At 56.7% G+C, this 18925-nt stretch overlaps 1 protein-coding gene across 3 annotated transcripts in view; it reads right to left on the bottom strand.

The window, feature by feature from the left end:
- Positions 1-18925, bottom strand: part of LOC140386627 (collagen alpha-1(XXVI) chain-like) — a 472629-nt gene that overhangs the window by 137839 nt on the left and 315865 nt on the right. For all 3 annotated transcript variants that reach the window (XM_072469109.1, XM_072469110.1, XM_072469111.1), the window contains one exon: positions 7372-7515. In XM_072469109.1, the coding sequence (XP_072325210.1) occupies positions 7372-7515 (144 nt within the window). The remainder of the gene's footprint in view (positions 1-7371; positions 7516-18925) is intronic.

The raw sequence follows: 18925 nt of genomic DNA, 5'->3' as shown, positions 1-18925 counted from the left end.
CCACCCCTTCCCCCACCCCCCACTCCCTCCCCCACCCCCCACTCCTCCCCACCCCCCACTCCCTCCACTCCCTCCCCCTTCCCCCCACTCCCCACCCCCTTCCCCCACCCCCCACACCCTCCCCCTCCCACCACTCCCTCCCCCCCCCCACTCCCTCCCCCACCCCCCCACCCCTCCCCCCCCCCACACCCTCCCCCCCACCCCCCACCCCCCCCCCTTCCCCCACCCCCCCCCACCCCCACCCCCCCCCCCCCCCCCCACCCCCCCCCCCCCCCCCCCCACCCCCCACCCCCCACCCCCTCCCCCCCCCCCCCACCCCCCACCCCCACCCCCCCCACCCCCCCCCCACCCCCCCCCCACCCCCCACACCCCACCCCCACCCCCCACCCCCCCCACTCCCCTCCCCCTCCCCCCCCACCCACCCCCAACCCCCCCCAACCCCCCCCCTCCCCCAACCCCCCCCACCCCCACCCCCCCCTCCCCCACCCCCCACCCCCCCTCCCCCACCCCAACCCCCCCCCCCCACTCCCCCCCCACCCCCCCCCCCCCACCCCCCCCCCACCCCCACCCCCCCCCAACCCCCCACCCCTCCCCCTCCCCCCCCACCACCCCCACCCCCTCCCCCACCCCCCCCCCACCCCCCCCCCCCCCCACCCCCCCCACCCCCACCCCCCTCCCCCCACCCCCCCCCCTCCCCCACCCCCCCCCCACCCCCCCACTCCCCCCCCCACCCCCCCACCCCCCCCCCTCCCCCACCCCCCCCCCCCCCCACCCCCCACCCCTCCCCCTCCCCCACCCCCCACTCCCACCCCCACCCCCACCCCCCACTCCCTCCCCCCACCCCCCACCCCCCCCCCACCCCACCCCCACCCCCCCCCCCACCCCCACCCCCCCCCCCCCCCCCACCCCCCCCCCCCCACCCCCACCCCCCACCCCCCCCCCCCCCCCCACCCCCCCCCCCCCCCCACCCCCCACCCCCCCCCACCCCCCCCACCCCACCCCCACCCCCACCCCCCCCCCCCCACCCCCCACCCCCCCCCCACCCCCCACCCCCCCCCCACCCCCCTCCCCCACCCCCACCCCCCCCCCCCCACCCCACCCCCTTCCCCCCACCCCCCCCCCCACCCCCCCCCCCCAACCCCCCACCCCCCACCCCTCCCCCCTCCCCCCCCCTCCCCCCACCCCCTCCCCCTCCCCCACTCCCCTCCCCCTTCCCCCCCTCCCCCCCCTTCCCCCACCCCTCCCCCTCCCCCACCCCCCACCCCTCCCCCCACTCCCTCCCCCTCCCCCCCTTCCCCCCCCCCTTCCCCCACCCCCTCCCCCTCCCCCACCCCCCTCCCCCACCCCCCTTCCCCCACCCCCCACTCCCTCCCCCACCCCCCCACTCCCTCCCCCTCCCCCCACCCCCTCCCCCCACCCCCCACCCCTCCCCCACCCCCCACTCCCTCCCCCTTCCCCCACTCCCTCCCCCTTCCCCCACCCCCCACTCCCTCCCCCTTCCCCCACTCCCTCCCCCTTCCCCCACCCCCCACTCCCTCCCCCCCACTCCCTCCCCCCCCTTCCCCCACCCCTTTCCCCCACCCCCCACTCCCTCCCCCACCCCCCACCCCTCCCCCTTCCCCCACTCCCTCCCCCCTTCCCCCACCCCCCACTCCCTCCCCCCACTCCCTCCCCCCACTCCCTCCCCCTTCCCCCACTCCCCCCCCCTTCCCCCCACCCCCCACTCCCTCCCCCCACTCCCTCCCCCTTCCCCCACTCCCTCCCCCTTCCCCCACCCCCCCACCCCTCCCCCCACCCCTCCCCCTTCCCCCCCCTTCCCCCCACCCCCTCCCCCTTCCCCCACCCCCTTCCCCCACCCCCCACTCCCTCCCCCCCCCCACTCCCTCCCCCTTCCCCCACCCCTCCCCCTTCCCCCACTCCCTCCCCCTTCCCCCACTCCCTCCCCCTTCCCCCACTCCCTCCCCACTTCCCCCACTCCCTCCCCCCTTCCCCCACTCCCTCCCCCTTCCCCCCACTCCCTCCCCCTTCCCCACCCCCCACTCCCCACTCCCTCCCCCCACTCCCTCCCCCTTCCCCCACCCCCCACTCCCTCCCCCTTCCCCCCACCCCCCACTCCCCACTCCCTCCCCCCACTCCCTCCCCCTCCCCCACCCCCCACTCCCTCCCCCTTCCCCCACCCCCCACTCCCTCCCCCTTCCCCCACCCCCCACTCCCTCCCCCTTCCCCCACTCCCTCCCCCTTCCCCCACCCCCCACTCCCTCCCCCTTCCCCCACTCCCTCCCCCTTCCCCCACTCCCACCCCCCACTCCCTCCCCCTCCCCCACTCCCTCCCCCCACTCCCTCCCCCTTCCCCCCACCCCCCTTCCCCCACCCCCCCCCCCTTCCCCCACTCCCTCCCCCCCACCCCCCACTCCCTCCCCCTTCCCCCCCCTCCCCCACTCCCCTCCCCCTTCCCCCACCCCCCACTCCCTCCCCCCACTCCCCTCCCCCCACTCCCTCCCCCTTCCCCCCCCATCCCCCACCCCCTCCCCCTTCCCCCAACCCCCCTTCCCCCACCCCCCCACTCCCTCCCCCACCCCCCACTCCCTCCCCCACCCCCCACTCCCTCCCCCTTCCCCCACCCCCCTTCCCCCACCCCCCACACCCTCCCCCTTCCCCCACCCCCTTCCCCCACCCCCTCCCCCACCCCCCACTCCCTCCCCCACCCCCCACCCCCTCCCCCCACCCCCCACTCCCTCCCCCTTCCCCCACTCCCTCCCCCACCCCCCACCTCCCCCCCCACCCCCCACTCCCTCCCCCTTCCCCCACCCCCTTCCCCCACCCCCCCACTCCCTCCCCCTTCCCCCACCCCCTCCCCCACCCCCCACTCCCTCCCCCTTCCCCCACCCCCTTCCCCCACCCCCCACTCCCTCCCCCACCCCCCACTCCCTCCCCCACCCCCCACTCCCTCCCCCTTCCCCCACTCCCTCCCCCACCCCCCACTCCCTCCCCCTTCCCCCACTCCCTCCCCCACCCCCCACTCCTCCCCCTTCCCCCACTCCCTCCCCCTTCCCCCACCCCCCACTCCCTCCACCCCCCACTCCCTCCACCCCCCACTCCCTCCACCCCCCACTCCCTCCCCCCACTCCCTCCCCCTTCCCCCACTCCCTCCCCCTTCCCCCACTCCCTCCCCCTTCCCCACCCCCCACTCCCTCCCCCCACTCCCTCCCCCCACTCCCTCCCCCTTCCCCCCCCTTCCCCCACCCCCTCCCCCCACCCCCCACTCCCTCCCCCTTCCCCCACCCCCTTCCCCCACCCCCCACTCCCTCCCCCACCCCCCACTCCCTCCCCCACCCCCCACTCCCTCCCCCTTCCCCCACTCCCTCCCCCACCCCCCACTCCCTCCCCCTTCCCCCACTCCCTCCCCCACCCCCCACTCCCTCCCCCTTCCCCCACTCCCTCCCCCTTCCCCCACCCCCCACTCCCTCCACCCCCCACTCCCTCCACCCCCCACTCCCTCCACCCCCCACTCCCTCCCCCCACTCCCTCCCCCTTCCCCCACTCCTCCCCCTTCCCCCACTCCCTCCCCCTTCCCCCACCCCCCACTCCCTCCCCCCACTCCCTCCCCCCACTCCCTCCCCCTTCCCCCCCCTTCCCCCACCCCCTCCCCCTTCCCCCCCCTTCCCCCACCCCCTCCCCCTTCCCCCCCCTTCCCCCACCCCCTCCCCCTTCCCCCCCCTTCCCCTTCCCCCACCCCCCACTCCCTCCCCCACCCCCCACTCCCTCCCCCTTCCCCCACTCCCTCCCCCTTCCCCCACTCCCTCCCCCTTCCCCCACTCCCTCCCCCTTCCCCCACTCCCTCCCCCTTCCCCCACTCCCTCCCCCTTCCCCCACTCCCTCCCCCTTCCCCCACTCCCTCCCCCTTCCCCCACTCCCTCCCCCTTCCCCCACTCCCTCCCCCTTCCCCCACTCCCTCCCCCTTCCCCCACTCCCTCCCCCTTCCCCCACTCCCTCCCCCTTCCCCCACTCCCTCCCCCTTCCCCCACTCCCTCCCCCTTCCCCCACTCCCTCCCCCACTCCCTCCCCCACTCCCTCCCCCACTCCCTCCCCCACTCCCTCCCCCACTCCCTCCCCCACTCCCTCCCCCACTCCCTCCCCCACTCCCTCCCCCACTCCCTCCCCCACTCCCTCCCCCACTCCCTCCCCCTTCCCCCACTCCCTCCCCCTACTCATTGCCCCCCCAACCCCTTCCCCAAACCCCTCCTCCTTCCCCCACCCCCTCCCCCTCCCCCTTTCCCCACCCCCTCCCCCTCCCCCTTCCCCCACCCCCTCCCCCTTTCCCCACCCCCTCCCCCTTTCCCCACTCCCTCCCCCTCCTCATTGCCCCACCCCCTCCTCATTGCCCCACCCCCTCCCCTTCCCTTCCCCAAACCCCTCCTCCTTCCCCTCCCCAAACCCCTCCTCCTTCCCCCACCCCCTCCCCCTCTCATTCCCCACCCTCTCCCCCTTCCCCCTTCTCATTCCCCCAAACCATCCTCCTTCCCTCTACTCCTTCCCACATCCCGTCCTCCTTAGCCCTGTTCTCACCCCCCCCCCCCCCCCATGGGGGATCGCAGCATACACATCAGAAACCCCTTCCCCACCCACCATCACCGGCCGTGGACGCAGCTTCCTGCTTCCTGGGGTGAGTCCGCCCACTTACCTCCCTCATCCACATTGTCAGCCAGCAAGAATTTAGTTAGTAAGGGTCTTTGGCCCATCCCCGCTGAATGGCGGGGGGCTGTCTGAATCACATGTATTACTTGCTCGGGCGCTTCTCCGGCATGCGCGGCGCCGACCTCGATGACACCGTTCTCGCCGGTTGGGAGAATGGCGGACAGGCGTCGGACCGGCTCCGCGGGAAAAAGTGGTGTGCCGGGCGATTCTCCCAAACGGCTTGGCATGGGAGAATCGCGCCCCTTGAACAAGTATTTTGTATTTGTCTTCACAGTAGAGCCACAAAAGGCATCTCCAGAATAGTAAAAAAAATCAAAGGGCAAAATGGAGACATTTAAACCAATCACTATCACTAGAGAAAACATACAAGTCCCCTGGGCCTCATGGCTGGTTTTCTAGGGTCTGAAAAGGTTGCAGAGAGCAGATGTGTTAGTTGTATTCTTTCAAAGTTTCCCACATTCTGAAAAGGCTCCAGCAGACTGAAACTTCCAAATGTAACACCAAATCCGAGAAAGGAGAGAGAGAGAGAAAGCAGGAAACTACAGGTCAGTTTGCCTACAATCTGTCACTGGGAAACTGCTCCAATCCATTATTAACAATGTTATGTTACGAGGAAAACGATGAGGCAATGTTGAAACATAAACAAGGTTTACTGAACTAAGGTGAACTATATATACAGGACAGCACAACTAATACACAGGTCTTGTTCCCAGGACTCCCGAGCTAACTCTGACCAAGTGCCAATGGCCAGAACCGCACCTAAACCCCTGATGCGCCTATGTTCACAAGCTGTGTCCCCATAGGCCCTCGCCCAGTCATGTGGCCCATGAAGTATTGCTCTTTAAAGGGTCCATGCTACCACAAAACAAGTGACAAGACATTTAGAAAATCATAAATCAATCAGCCAAAGTCTTCAGAAAGGGAAATGCTGTTTGACAAGTTTATGAGCTCTTTGAGTAAGTAACAAGCAGGATGAATAAAGGAGGACTAGTGGATGTGGTGTATTTGGATTTCAGAAGTCATTCAATAAGATGCCACAAAAATGTTAATAAACAGGTTAACAGCTCATCATATTTGGGATATAATAGCATGGATAGCTGATTGCTAACTAACGGGAAACATAGTCCAGAAAAATGGGTAATTTTCAAGTTGGCAAACTGTAACCAGTGGAATGTGAAAGTCAGAAGTGATGGGGCCTCAACTATTTATAATCTATATCAATGACTTGGGTGAAGTATTGTAGCCAAATTTTCCGGTGATACAAAGACAGTTGGGATAGTAAGGATTTTCCACTCCTGCCTGAAGCCATTCTGCTGCTCACTCAAATTTTTGTTCCGCCCACGGCAATTTGTGTGGTGAGCGGGACAGGAAAATCCCGCCGAAGGAGTCAGCAAAGGCATGTCAATAGTTTCAGCGATTGAGCAAAAACTTGGTGAGTGTAATGTGGGAAAATGTAAAGTTGCCACTTTGGCAGGAAGAATATAAAAACAGAATGTCATTTACATGGAGAGAGACTGCTCAAAGCTGTGTTACAGAGGGACCTGGGATCTTTGTACATAATCACAAAAAGTAAAAATGCAGGTACAGCAGATAATTTGGATGGCAACTGGAATGTTGGCCTTTATGGAAAGGGAGGTGGAGTATACCTATACCTAGAGTCCTGTACACAGTCTTAAGGATGGGTATACTTGCATTAGAAGTAGTTCAGAGAAGGTTCACAAGGCTGATTCCTGGGATGAAGGAGCCTGTCTTCTGAGGAAAGGTTGAGCAAGTTGGGTCAATACCCATTGGAGTTTGTTGATCATATTAAAATGTATAAAATTCTGAGGGGATTTGACAGGGTGGATGCTGAGAAGATAGGGCAGTTTCAAAATCAGGAGTCTTCCATTTAAGATGGAGGTGAGTTTATTTTCTCTGAGAGTTGTTAATCTTTAGAATTGGAGTCTGGGTCATTGAATATGTTCAAGGCGGAGTTAGACAGATTTGTTAATGGAAAGGGGGTCAAGGGTTAGTGAAATGAAGGTCTCAGTCAGATCAGCCAGGATCTTACTGACTGACAGAGCAGCTTCAAGGGGCTGAACGCTGATGCTCCATTTCCTTTTGTTTATATGTCTCACCTGTGCCTAAACACACCCCTCCTGTGAATATACCTCTAAAATATTGCTGCACTGCATCCCACAAGATCATTGGGATGGAGCATTATTTACAACAAAACAGTGACTGGAATTATCTGTACAATATGATACAAGGGATTTGAGGTCACACTTTAGCTCATTGCCCATTCACTATATGGGGCCTATTCCCTTGGTTCGCACTCTACTAGGGACCAGATCCATAGAATCCAGAGAATCTCTACCGTGAAGGCGGAGGCCATTCGGCCCTTTGAGTCTGCACCAACCCTACCAAGGGCACCCTACCTAGGCCCTTCTCTATCCCTGTAACCCCAGCAAACCTGCACATCTTTGTGGGAGGAAACTGGAGTACCCAGAGGTAACCCACGCAGACATGGGGAGAAAGTGCAAACTCAAATCAGATAAGGTCAGAATCAAATCCGGGTCCCTAGTGCTGTGAAAGAGCAGTGCTAACCACTGTGCCACCATGCTGCCACTTTTTGCTGGTCTCTCTACGTAATGATACACAGCATTCTTAATATTGAAACAGCAAGAATAGACCTACTGGCTTTTCTGTCTGAGTAACCCAATGTAGATTGGATGTCTTGCTGAGTGAAGCTTGGGATTCCTGGTGGGCCAGGTGACCCTGGTAGCCCCGTCTCTCCTGGGAATCCTCTTGGACCCGGGGGCCCTTGAGGTCCTACTGCACCTGAAATAAAAAATATATTGAAAATTGGCATGAATTGTAATAGAAGTGAAGCAGCAGAGATGGATGAAAAAGTTACTGTCTAAGTGTACTGATGCACTATCAATTACGACGAGACAAGAGTAGAGTAATCAAGGCTTTATTAGGCAGAGATATGTTGCCTCCGGCAGCTGCTGCCGAAATGGCTGCAGCTCGGTGAGCACACACATTTATACTCCACCTACTGGGCAGAGCCAGCAGGCAGGGATCTACCCCCGTACCTGTAGTACCGTATTACATCTCATATACGTCATATATACAAACAGTGGTGACTACCACATTCACCCCATGTTAAAAAAAAGAGTCCAGCGGGGGTGGTGGAAAACTATTTACATGTATGTGAGCATTTTTAAAGTGTACAGTTTGGGGAAAAGTTCACAAATTTAGCCGGTCGGGTGCCTTGATCCTCCGTTGTGAGCGCCGCAGTCCCGGTGGCGATGCAGGCGCCGGCTTGGTCGCCGGTGACTCCAGGAGCGTGTATTCCTCATCTTCATCCCCGGGTGGAACCAATGGGAGGATGGATCGTCCTGGAGCGGGGATGTGGTCAGGTGCGCGGGGGGGGGAGGATGGGTGGCGCCGGGACAGTTGTGGGAGGGTGGGGATCCAGCTGGTGCCAAGTCCCTGAGGGAGACTGTGTCTTGGCGGCCGTCGGGATACGCCACGTAGGCGTACTGCGGGTTTGCATGGAGTAGCTGTATCCTCTCGACCAACGGGTCCGCCTTGTGGAGCCGCACATGCTTGCGGTCCTGGAGCTGCCAGCCATGTCGGGAGCGAAACCCCGGAGGTGGACTTCCTAGGGAAGGCAAGGAGGCGTTCGTGGGGGGTTTCATTAGTCGCAATGCAAAGTAGCGATCGGATGGAGTGGAGGGCGTCGGGGAGGACCTCCTGCCAGCGGGAGATCAGGAGATGTTTAGACCGTAGGGCCAGCAGGACGGCCTTCCAGAGTGTCACGTTCTCCCTCTCCACCTGTCCGTTTCCCCGGGGGTTGTAGCTGGTCATCCTGCTCGAGGCAATGCCCTTGCTGAGCAGGAATTGACGCAGCTCATCACTCATAAAGGAGGACCCCCGGTCGCTGTGGACGTAAGCGGGGAAACCGAACAGAGTGAAGATGCTATTGAGGGCTTTGATGACTGTGGCAGACGGAATATCGGAGCACGGAATGGCGAAGGGGAATCTGGAGTATTCGTCGACCACGTTAAGGAAGTACGTGTTTCGGTTGGAGGAGGGGAGGGGCCCTTTGAAATCCATGCTGAGGCGTTCAAAGGGACGGGAGGCCTTCACCAGGTGCACTCGGTCTGGCCGGTAGAAGTGTGGTTTGCACTCCGCGCAGACCTGGCAGTCTCTGGTGACGGTCCGCAATGGAGTAGGGTAGGTTGCGGGCCTTTATGAAGAGAAAGAATCAGGTGACCCCTGGGTGACAGAGACCATCGTGTAGGGCCCGGAGTCAGTCCACTTGTGCGCTGGCACATGTGCCTCGGGATAGGCATCGGGGGGCTCGTTGAGCTTATCGGTGCGATACAAAATCTCGTAATTGTAGGTGGAGAGCTCGATCCTCCACCTCAAGATTTTATCGTTTTTGATCTTGCCCCGTTGTGTGTTGTTGAACATAAAGGCAACCAACCGTTGGTCAGTGAGGAGAGTGAATCTCCTGCCGGCCAGGTAATGCCCCCAGTGCTGCACAGCTTCAACGATGGCTTGAGCCTCCTTTACGATGGAGGAGTGCCGAATTTCGGAGGCATGGAGGGTGCGGGAAGAGAATGCCATGAGCCTGCCTGCCTGGTTGAGGGTGGCGGCCAGAGCGACGTCTGATGCATCGCTCTCGATATGAAAGGGGAGGGTCTTGTCGACCGCGTGCATTGCGGCCTTGGCGATGTCAGCCTTGATACGGTTGAAGGCCTGGTGAGCCTCGGCCGTCAGGGGGAAAACTGTGGAGTGGATGAGTAGACGGGCCTTGTCCGCATAGTTAGGGACCCACTGGGCGTAGTATGAGAAGGCCCCAGGCATCGTCTGAGGGCCTTGGGGCAGTGGGGGAGGGGGAGTTCCATGAGGGGGCGCATGCGGTCGGGTTCGGGCCCTAGAACTCCATTTTGCACCACATAGCCAAGGATGGCTAAGCGGTTGGTGCTGAACACACACTTGTCCTTGTTATACGTTAAGTTCAGGAGTTTGGCGGTGTGGAGAAATTTGAAAAGGTTAGCGTCATGGTCCTGCTGGACGTGGCCACAGATGGTGACGTTATCCAGGTACAGGAAGGTGGCCCGCAGTCCATACAGGTCAACCGTTCGGTCCATCTCCCGTTGGAAGACTAAGACCCCATTAGTGACACCGAAGGGAACCCTAAGGAAATGGTAAAGGCGGCCGTCCACTTCGAACGCAGTGTATTGGCGGTCCGCCTTGCGGATGGGGAGCTGGTGGTAGGCAGATTTCAGATCCACTGTAGAGAAGACCTGGTACTGTGCAATCTGATTGACCATATCAGATATGCGTGGGAGGGGGTATGCGTCGCGCTGCGTGTACCGATTGATGGCCTGACTGTAGTCAATGACCATCCTGTGTTTCTCCCCAGTCTTTACCACTACCACTTGGGCTCTCCAGGGGCTGTTGCTGGCCTCGATGATGCCTTCCCGAAGCCACCGCTGGACTTCAGACCTGATGAAGGCCCTGTCCTGGGTGCTGTACCGTCTGCTCCTGGTGGCGACGGGTTTGCAATTCGGGGCGAGGTTTGCAAACAGGGAAGGTGGGTCGACCTTAAGGGTCGTGAGGCCACATACAGTAAGGGGTGGTAGGGGCCCGCCGCATTTCAGAGTTAGACTTTGGAGGTTGCACTGGGAGTCCAGGCCGAGTAGCAAGGCAGCGCAGAGGTTGGGGAGGACGTAGAGCCAGAAGTTGCTGAACTCTATGCCCAGGACGGTGAGGGTGGCAGTGCAGTACCCCCGGATCTCCACGGAGTGGGACCCGGAGGCCAGGAAGATTCGTTGGGTAATGGGGTGCACCGCGAGGGAGCAGCGCCTTACTGTATCGGGGGGGATGAAGCTCTCCGTGCTCCCAGAGTCGAGAAGGCAAGGTGTCTTGTGGCCATCGACCTTCACCGTTGTTGTCGCGGTTGCACGGCCGGGACTGGTCGAACGTGATGGAGGTGAGCTGTGGCTGGTGTTGGTGGGCTCCGGGCTGGTCGGCGGCGGTTGCGGGCGATGAGCAGCCCGATGATGTGCCCGACGAGCAGGGGTCCTGAGGCGCCGTCCAAAATGGGGCCCACGTGGCGGGTGGCGTTAAAGATGGCGACGCCCACGGGCCGCACATGTTCTGGTGCAAGGAAGATGGTGGTGCCCATGGACCGCACGTGGGTTGCGTGGATGAAAATGGTGGCGCCCACGGGTCACACTTGAGGGGTGCAGGAACAATGGGGCTGGTTACAGCGGCGATCGACCGGGCCTGGCACACCGCAGCGAAATGTCCTTTCTTCCCGCAGGCCTTGCAGATTGCACTCCGCATCGGGCAGCACTGCCGGGGGTGTTTTGTCTGCCCGCAGAAGTAGCACTTGGGCCCCCCGGGGTTGGTTGGCTGTCGCGCGGCGCAGGCTTGGGGTTGGCTAGGGGCGGTCGCTGGTGGGGTCCACGATGTCCAGGAGGGGGACACCGTGCGGTCGGGGGCGTACGCTTGCACATTACGGGAGGCGACCGTTAGCGAGGTCGCGAGTTTCTTGATCGCCGCGAGGTCGAGCGTACCCCCTTCTATGAGGCGCTGGCGGATGTACGCCGACCTTATGCCCGTAATGAAAGTGTCCCTGATTAGGAGTTCGGAATGTTCAATGGCCGTAACTGCCTGGCAATCGCAGTTCCTTGCCAGGGTGTGCAGGGCACGCAGAAGATCTTCCAATGACTCACCGGGGAGTTGTTGCCACGTGGACAGGAGGTGCCTGGCGTAGAGTTTGTTGATCGGCCGGGTGTAATTCTCTTTCAGAAGCGCCATGGCCTCAGTGTAGTTGGGCGCATCCCGGATAAGGGGAAAAAATCGTAGCTCAACCGTGTGTACAGGATCTGGAGTTTCTGTGCTTCTGAGGGTTGTTCTGTCGTTGATCCGATGTTGGCTTCAAAGCAAGCTAGCCAGTGGTCGAAGGCCGACGTGGCATTGTCTGCTTGAGGGTGCAGCTGCAGGCGATCTGGCTTGATGCGTAGGTCCATCGCTGTAAAATCTCTGCTTAATAAATTGATGCACTATCAATTACGACGAGACGAGAGTAGAGAGTAATCGAGGCTTTATTAAGCAGAGATGTGTTGCCTCCTACAGCTGCTGCCGAATTGGCTGCAGCTCGGTGAGCACACATATTTATACTCCGCCTACTGGGTGGAGCCAGCAGGCAGGGATCTACCCCCGTATCTGTAGTACAGGAGCCTTACCGTATTACTTCTCATAGACGTCATATATACAAACAGTGGCGACTACCACATGTAGCTTCTGATTTCTGCACTGCCCCTCAGTACGGGCCAGATTCTGACCTTGTGCGACTGGGCAACATGGATGATAGAGATTTGCCAACTCACTTTACATTATTATACCATGTCAGGATCAACCCAATCTTGTAGAAAACTACATTAAAACATCAGAAAATACGTTTCTACTATAAAAAGCTGTGAAATGATTATCAAAGTCTTTTAAATTATGAAATTGAGAGAAAATATTTTCACTTTTGTAGGAAGCCAAAACTATAAGTTATCAACATTCCACAGTCATTGATAAATCCAATTGGCCATGCAATAGAAACCTCTTTACCCAGAGAGTGAAAATATGGAACTCACTATAACAGGGAGTTGTTGAGGGAAATAGTGTTGATTTATTTATTTGGAAGGCAGATACCCACATTGAAAAGGAAATTGAAGGATTTGCTCTGGGTGTGTGTTGGTGAAATGTTTTGTTTCTGTGCTGAATCATGTGTAACAGACCCAATATCATGTCAGTTCCTGTATCAGGCACAATCTTCCATCCAATATTCTGTGAGGCACTATGAAAAATATCTTCTGTCCTGTTTTGATGTCCTATATCTCATATCCAAAGTGCAAAAAATGTAAAAATGCATCCTCCATATCTTCCTCCCTTTCAGCTTCACCCATCGATGTAGGTTACTGAGCCATTGGAGACACCCGGGTGGTCAGGGACAGGGCAAAGTGGCACCCTGGCACTCCCTCAGGCACCTGGGCCCTTTGCACTGGCACTCTGGCACTACCATGGTGTAAGGGGCAGTGCCAGGCTGGAAGGGGCAGTGCCAGGCTGGAAGGGGCAGTGCCAGGCTGGCAATGCCAAGGTGCCGGGTGCCAGGTTACCCATGCTAATAATAATAATAACAATCACTTATTGTCACAAGTAAGTTTCAATGAAGTTAGTGTGAAACGCCCATAGTCACCACATTCCGGCGCCTGTTCGGGGAGGCCGGTACGGGAATTGAACCTGCATGTTCTGCATTACAAGTCAGCTATTTAGCCCACTGTGCTAAATCAGCTAGTGGTTGATCTTGGAGGTAGGTGCCTTGCCCATTGAAGGTAGGGTGATTTTGGGGGTGGGGGGGGGGGGGCGGGGAGGGGCTCAGGGATCCTGGAAGAGGTAAGTTTGGCGAATTGGGGGGGGGGGGCAGAGGTTGCAGTCGCTGAGGAGGCTGAAAGATTGGGGCTACGTTTAAAAATGGAGCCCCGATAATGGAGTGGTCTTCCTGCACTGGCGAGATCAGTACAGGAAATGATTAAAGTGTGGCCTTGACGGTGAGTTCCTCATCGAGGCCAAAAGAAGTGCAGTTGAATAGCTGGGTCTTTCTCAGCACCATACATCCTGCTAAACCTATCGTTCAGCTGACTTCAACTCAAATCCTCTGAATCGTGCCGTATACTTTGGAACCTAAATAAGGGCAATTTATGAGGGCTTGAAAATAGCTGGCTAAAGTGAATTGTCAAATTACATCAGGGACAGGTCAATAGAGATTCAGAGGCAGACATTTAAGGGGATATGCAGTAATCCAGGAGACACGAAGATGAAGGGTTTAACTAATTTTATTTTAAACTCAAAAGTAGTCGCACTCGAACTTGTACTCCACGAGCCCCACGTGAAGATCGATGAGCGATTCGCCATGTGCCTCGTGAGGATAATCACACACCTCCCCCCCTTCCCCACCCTCAAGTCCAGATCCTCCCCCTCATTCCCCCAACAACAAGGCCCCCTTCACCTTAGCCTTGAATCCACCGTCAGTGGAGTTGGATCTGGGGCGTGAGGTGGATGGGAGATTGTTGTTTCCTCGTCGAGTGTTGAAAGGCCACTGATGGAGGCTCTTCCCCGACATTAACCTCCAACTGTGGGTCCGTCACCCCAGTCTCAATTTCTGACACTGAGTCTTCATCCTCTTGAGGGATGACACTTGGGTGCAACAAGAGTTAAATCCCCTGCCTGTCCCCACCCGGAGTAGTTTCTGCAGTTATAGAATTTACAGTGCAGAAGGAGGCCATTCAGCTCATCGAGTCTGCACCAGCTCTTGGAAAGAGCACCCTACCCAAGCCCACACCCCTACCCTATCCCCATAACCCAGTAACCTCACCCAACACTAAGGGCAATTTTGGACACTAAGGGCAATTTATCATGGCCAATAATAATCCCTTGCAAGTCTTTGGACTGTGGGAGGAAACCGGAGCACCCGGAGGAAACCCACGCACACACGGGGAGAACATGCAGACTCCGCACAGACAGTGACCCAAGCCGGGAATTGAACCTGGGACCCTGGAGCTGTGAAGCAATTGTGCTAACCATTATGCTACCGTGCTGCCCAAAGTCAAGTGTTCCTGAGATGGTACACATGTATTTTTATGGTCCTCTCCATGGTTTTGCCCATGTATGACACAGGGCCAGTCTTTTCTACCACCACTTCTGGGATCCAAGGGATTATCGTGATTATCCTCACGAGGCACATGGCGAATCACTCATCGATCTTCACGTGGGACTCGTGGAGTACAAATTCGAGTGCGACTACTTTTGTCTCTGCAATTGTGAACATAGACGGAATCTCATGGCCTGGAGGTCCTGTCAGATATCGTAATTTTTTTCTGAGCCTCTTGTTTTGACTCTACTTTCCCATCTAGGTTGGGAAACAATAGATTGAATCTGGTCTGGAGGCGTTGGCCCATTGGCAGTTTCGTTGGTGCAACCCCTGTTGCATGTTGTATGTTGCATGGTCCTGCAATCGAAGAGGAACTGGGCTAATTTAATGTTGAGCAACAGGGTGGTCTGTTTCTTCATGACGCTTTGAAACATTTCAACCATCCATTTCACCGGGTCATTGGAAGATGGGTGAGGAAGGAGCAGTGCTCTGAAAGCTAGTGATTCGAAACAAACCTTTGGACTTTAACTTGGTGTTTTAAGACTTCTTACTGTTCTATGCCTGAGCCAGTTCTGTATCCATCTTGCCAGCTCACATTTTATCCCATGTGACTTCACCTTCTGTACCAGTCTGCCATGAGGGACCTTGTCAAAGGCCTTACTGAAGTCCTTGTGGACAACATCCACTGCCCTACTTCATCAATCATCTTCATCGCTTCCTCAAAAAACTAAATCAAGGAGATATTTCCCAATAACTTTGTATTGGCCACTGAGTCGCATTTTGAAAACTTACTGTCAGTAAAACTGGATTTTTTGCTGCCAGTCTCTGCCCTGAAGACTAGGTTTCGATCCTTGTATGACTATTACGAATGGCCTCCTTCTGCACTGTACGACTGCTGAACCTTAATTAAGGGAACTATGAAGATATGAGGTGTGAGTTGGCCTTGTAGATTGATAGATTGGGGAGAGGTAGGGATGACAGTGGATAGACAATGGCAAACATTCAAGGAACGCTTGGAGGAACTACAGTAACTGTTCATTCCTGTCTGGCACAAAAGCAAAGGGGGGGGAAGAGGGCCAATCCATGGCTCACAAAGGAAATTAGAAATAGTATCCGATACAAGGAAGAAGCATACAGATTGGCCAAGAAAAATAATAGGTCTGAGGATTGGGAGCAGTTTAGAATACAGCAAAGAAGGACAAGGGGATTGATTAAGAAGGGGAAAGTACAGTACAAAAGGAAGTTTGCAGGGAACATAAAGACTGACACTAAGAGTTTCTACAGATATGTGAAGAGAAAGAGATTGGTAAAGAGAAATGTACATAGAACATACAGTGCAGAAGGAGGCCACTCGGCCCATCGAGTCTGCACCGACCCACTTAAGCCCTCACTTCCACCCTATCCCCAAAACCCAATAACCCCTCCTAACCTTTTTGGTCACTAAGGGCAATTTTATCAATGCCAATCCAACCTGCACGTCTTTGGACTGTGGGAGGAAACCGGAGCACCCGGAGGAAACCCACGCACACACGGGGAGAACGTGCAGACTCCGCACAGACAGTGACCCAGCTGGGAATCAAACCTGGGACCCTGGTGCTGTGAAGCCACAGTGCTATCCACTTGTGCTACCGTGCTGCCTTTAGGGGGAGCATGGTAGCACAAGTGTAGGCCACCTACAGACAGAAACAGGGGAACGCATATGTGAAAGTGTACAAACTCAGCAATAGCATGATGGGAAAAAATAGCCAACTTATGTAACCAAGTGTAAGACAGCTGTGTCAGCTAAGTGCCAAGATCAGACCCTGACAAACTAGACAAAGCTAAGAATCCACATAATCGTATCATACAAGGCCAGAAGAGGGAAAATAGTGCCTGACCTTAGTAAAACCTGATAACAAAGCCACGATCTAGGAATGTCCTAGTAACATAACCTCCTCATGACCTAGGTCCATCTGCGTCAAGGCATCATGAGGGCAGAGGTGAAAAACAAAATAGGACCACGTCTTAAATCCTCTAAAGACAAAATACTGCAAATAAGCCGAGTCAGGGTCTTTCCATGACAACATGTTTGATCAGAAGTTATGACTGGATTGACATTTTTGAACAAGGTCTGTTTTTGTAAAATGATACAGCTTTTGTATAAATATTGAACGTTTTCTCCATGTCTTTGCGAGCTTGAGAAAGAATGAGCAGGTTTACCTTAACAGCTCTCTCTCTCTGTAACCTGTAGCCATCTGCATGCAGACTTTGGTCAATAAAGACAAAGTTAGTTTTATCGAAACCAAGGTGTAAAGTTGTTTTTTTCACAGTCTTGAAGTCGGAAAGATTTTAAAAGACGACACATAAGAAATGGCTGAGCAATTGAATACATACTTTGGTTCTGTCTTCACAAAAGAGGACACAAATCAGATACCACAAATGGTGGAGAATGAAAGGTTTAGTGAGAGGGAAGAACTGAGGGTGATCAACATTAGTAGAGAAATGGTGCTGGGAAAATTGATGGGATTGAAGGCGGATAAATCCCCAGGGCCTGAGATTCTGCATCCCAGAGTGCTTAAGGAGGTGGCTCTGGAAATAGTGGATGGATTGGTGGTCATCTTCCGGGATTCTACACACTTTGGAACTGTCCCTGCAGATTGGAGGGTAGCTCACGTCACTCCGATATTCAAAAAGGGAGGTAGAGAGAAAGCAGGGAATTATAGACCAGTAAGCCTAACATCGGCAGTGGGGAAAATACTTGAATCCATTATCAAGGACTTTATAGCGAAACATTTAGAAAACAGTGGCAGGATCAGTCAGAGTCAGCATGGATTTATGAAGGGAAAATCATGCTGGACTAATCTGTTGGAATTCTTTGAAGATGTAACCAGTACAGTTGACAAGGGGGAACCAGTCGATGTGGTATATTTGGACTTTCAGAAGGCGTTTGACTAAGTCCCGCATAAGAGATTATTGTGCAAAATTAAAGCGCATGAGATTGGGGGAAATGAAAACTGGTTGGCAGAGAGGAAACAAACAGTAGGGATGAATGGGCCCTTTTCAAATTGGCAGGTAGTAACTAGTGGGGTACCACAGGGATCGGTGCTGGGACCCCAGCTATTCACAATATGTATCAATAATTTGAATGAGGGAACAAAATGTAACATCTCAAAGTTTGCAGTTAGATGGGAGGGCAAATTGAGACGGGGATGCAGGGATCCTACAGCATGATCTGGACAGGTTGAGTGAGTGGGCAAATCAATGGCAAATGCAGTATAATTTGGATAGGTGTGAGGCTATTCACTTAGGAAGCAAAAACAGGAAGGCAGATTACAACCTGAATGGTTAGAAATTGGGAGAGGGGAGTGTGCAGCGGGACCTGGGTGTCCCTGTGCACCAGTCGCTGAAGGTAAGCATGCAGGTGCAGCAGGGACTTTGTCAAACGCCTTCTGAAAGTCCAAATATACCACATCGACTGGTTCTCCCTTGTCAACTGTACTGGTTACATCTTCAAAGGATAATGGTATGTTGGCCTTCATTGCGAGAGGTTTTGAGTATAGAAGCAGGGACGTGTTGCTGCAATTGTACAATGCCTTGGTGAGGCCACAGCTGGAGTATTGTGTGCAATTTTGGTCTCCTTCTCTGAGTGTTCTTGCTCTCGAGGGAGTGCAGCGAAGGTTTACCAGGCTGATTCCAGGAATGGCGGGACTGTCATATGAGGAGAAATTGGCGATGTTGGGATTGTTCTCGCTGGAGTTCAGAAGAATTAGGGGGGATCTCATAGAGACTTCTAAAATTTTAATGGGACTAGACAGGGTAGATGCAGGTAACATAGAACATAGAGTGTAGAAGGAGGCCATTCAGCCCATCGAGTGTGCACCAGCCCTCACTTCACCCTATCGCCGTACCCAATAACCCCATCTAACCTTTTTTGGTCACGAAGTGCAATTTATCATGGCCAATCCACCTAACCTGCACGTCTTTGGACTGTGGGAGGAAACCGGAGCACCCGGAGGAAACCCACGCAGACACAGGGAGAACGTGCAGACTCCGCACAGACAGTGACCCAGCGGGGAATCGAACCTAGGACCCTGGTGCTGTGAAGCCACAGTGCTAGCCATTGGTGCTACCGTGCTGCCCGCTAAGATGTTACCAATGATGGGTGTGTCCAGATCCAGGTGTCACAGTCTGAGAATTCAGGGTAAACCATTTCGGACAGATGCAAGGAGACATTTACATACATAGAACATACAGTGCAGAAGGAGGCCATTCGGCCCATCGAGTCTGCACCGACCCACATTAATCCCTCACTTCCACCTTATCCCCGCAACCCAATAACCCCTCCCAACCCTTATGGACACTACGGGTAATTTAGCATGGCCAATCCACCTAACCTGCACGTCTTTGGACTGTGGGAGGAAACCGGAGCACCCGGAGGAAACCCACGCAGACACGGGGAGAACGTGCAAACTCCGCACAGACAGTGACCCAGCGGGGAATCGAACCTGGGACCCTGGCGCTGTGAAGCCACAGTGCTAATCACTT

Source organism: Scyliorhinus torazame, chromosome 12 (genome assembly GCF_047496885.1).
Source record: "Scyliorhinus torazame isolate Kashiwa2021f chromosome 12, sScyTor2.1, whole genome shotgun sequence".
Lineage (NCBI taxonomy): Eukaryota > Metazoa > Chordata > Chondrichthyes > Carcharhiniformes > Scyliorhinidae > Scyliorhinus > Scyliorhinus torazame.
Note: the sequence above shows the minus strand (reverse complement) of the source record. Positions and strands in the feature narration are given on the sequence as shown.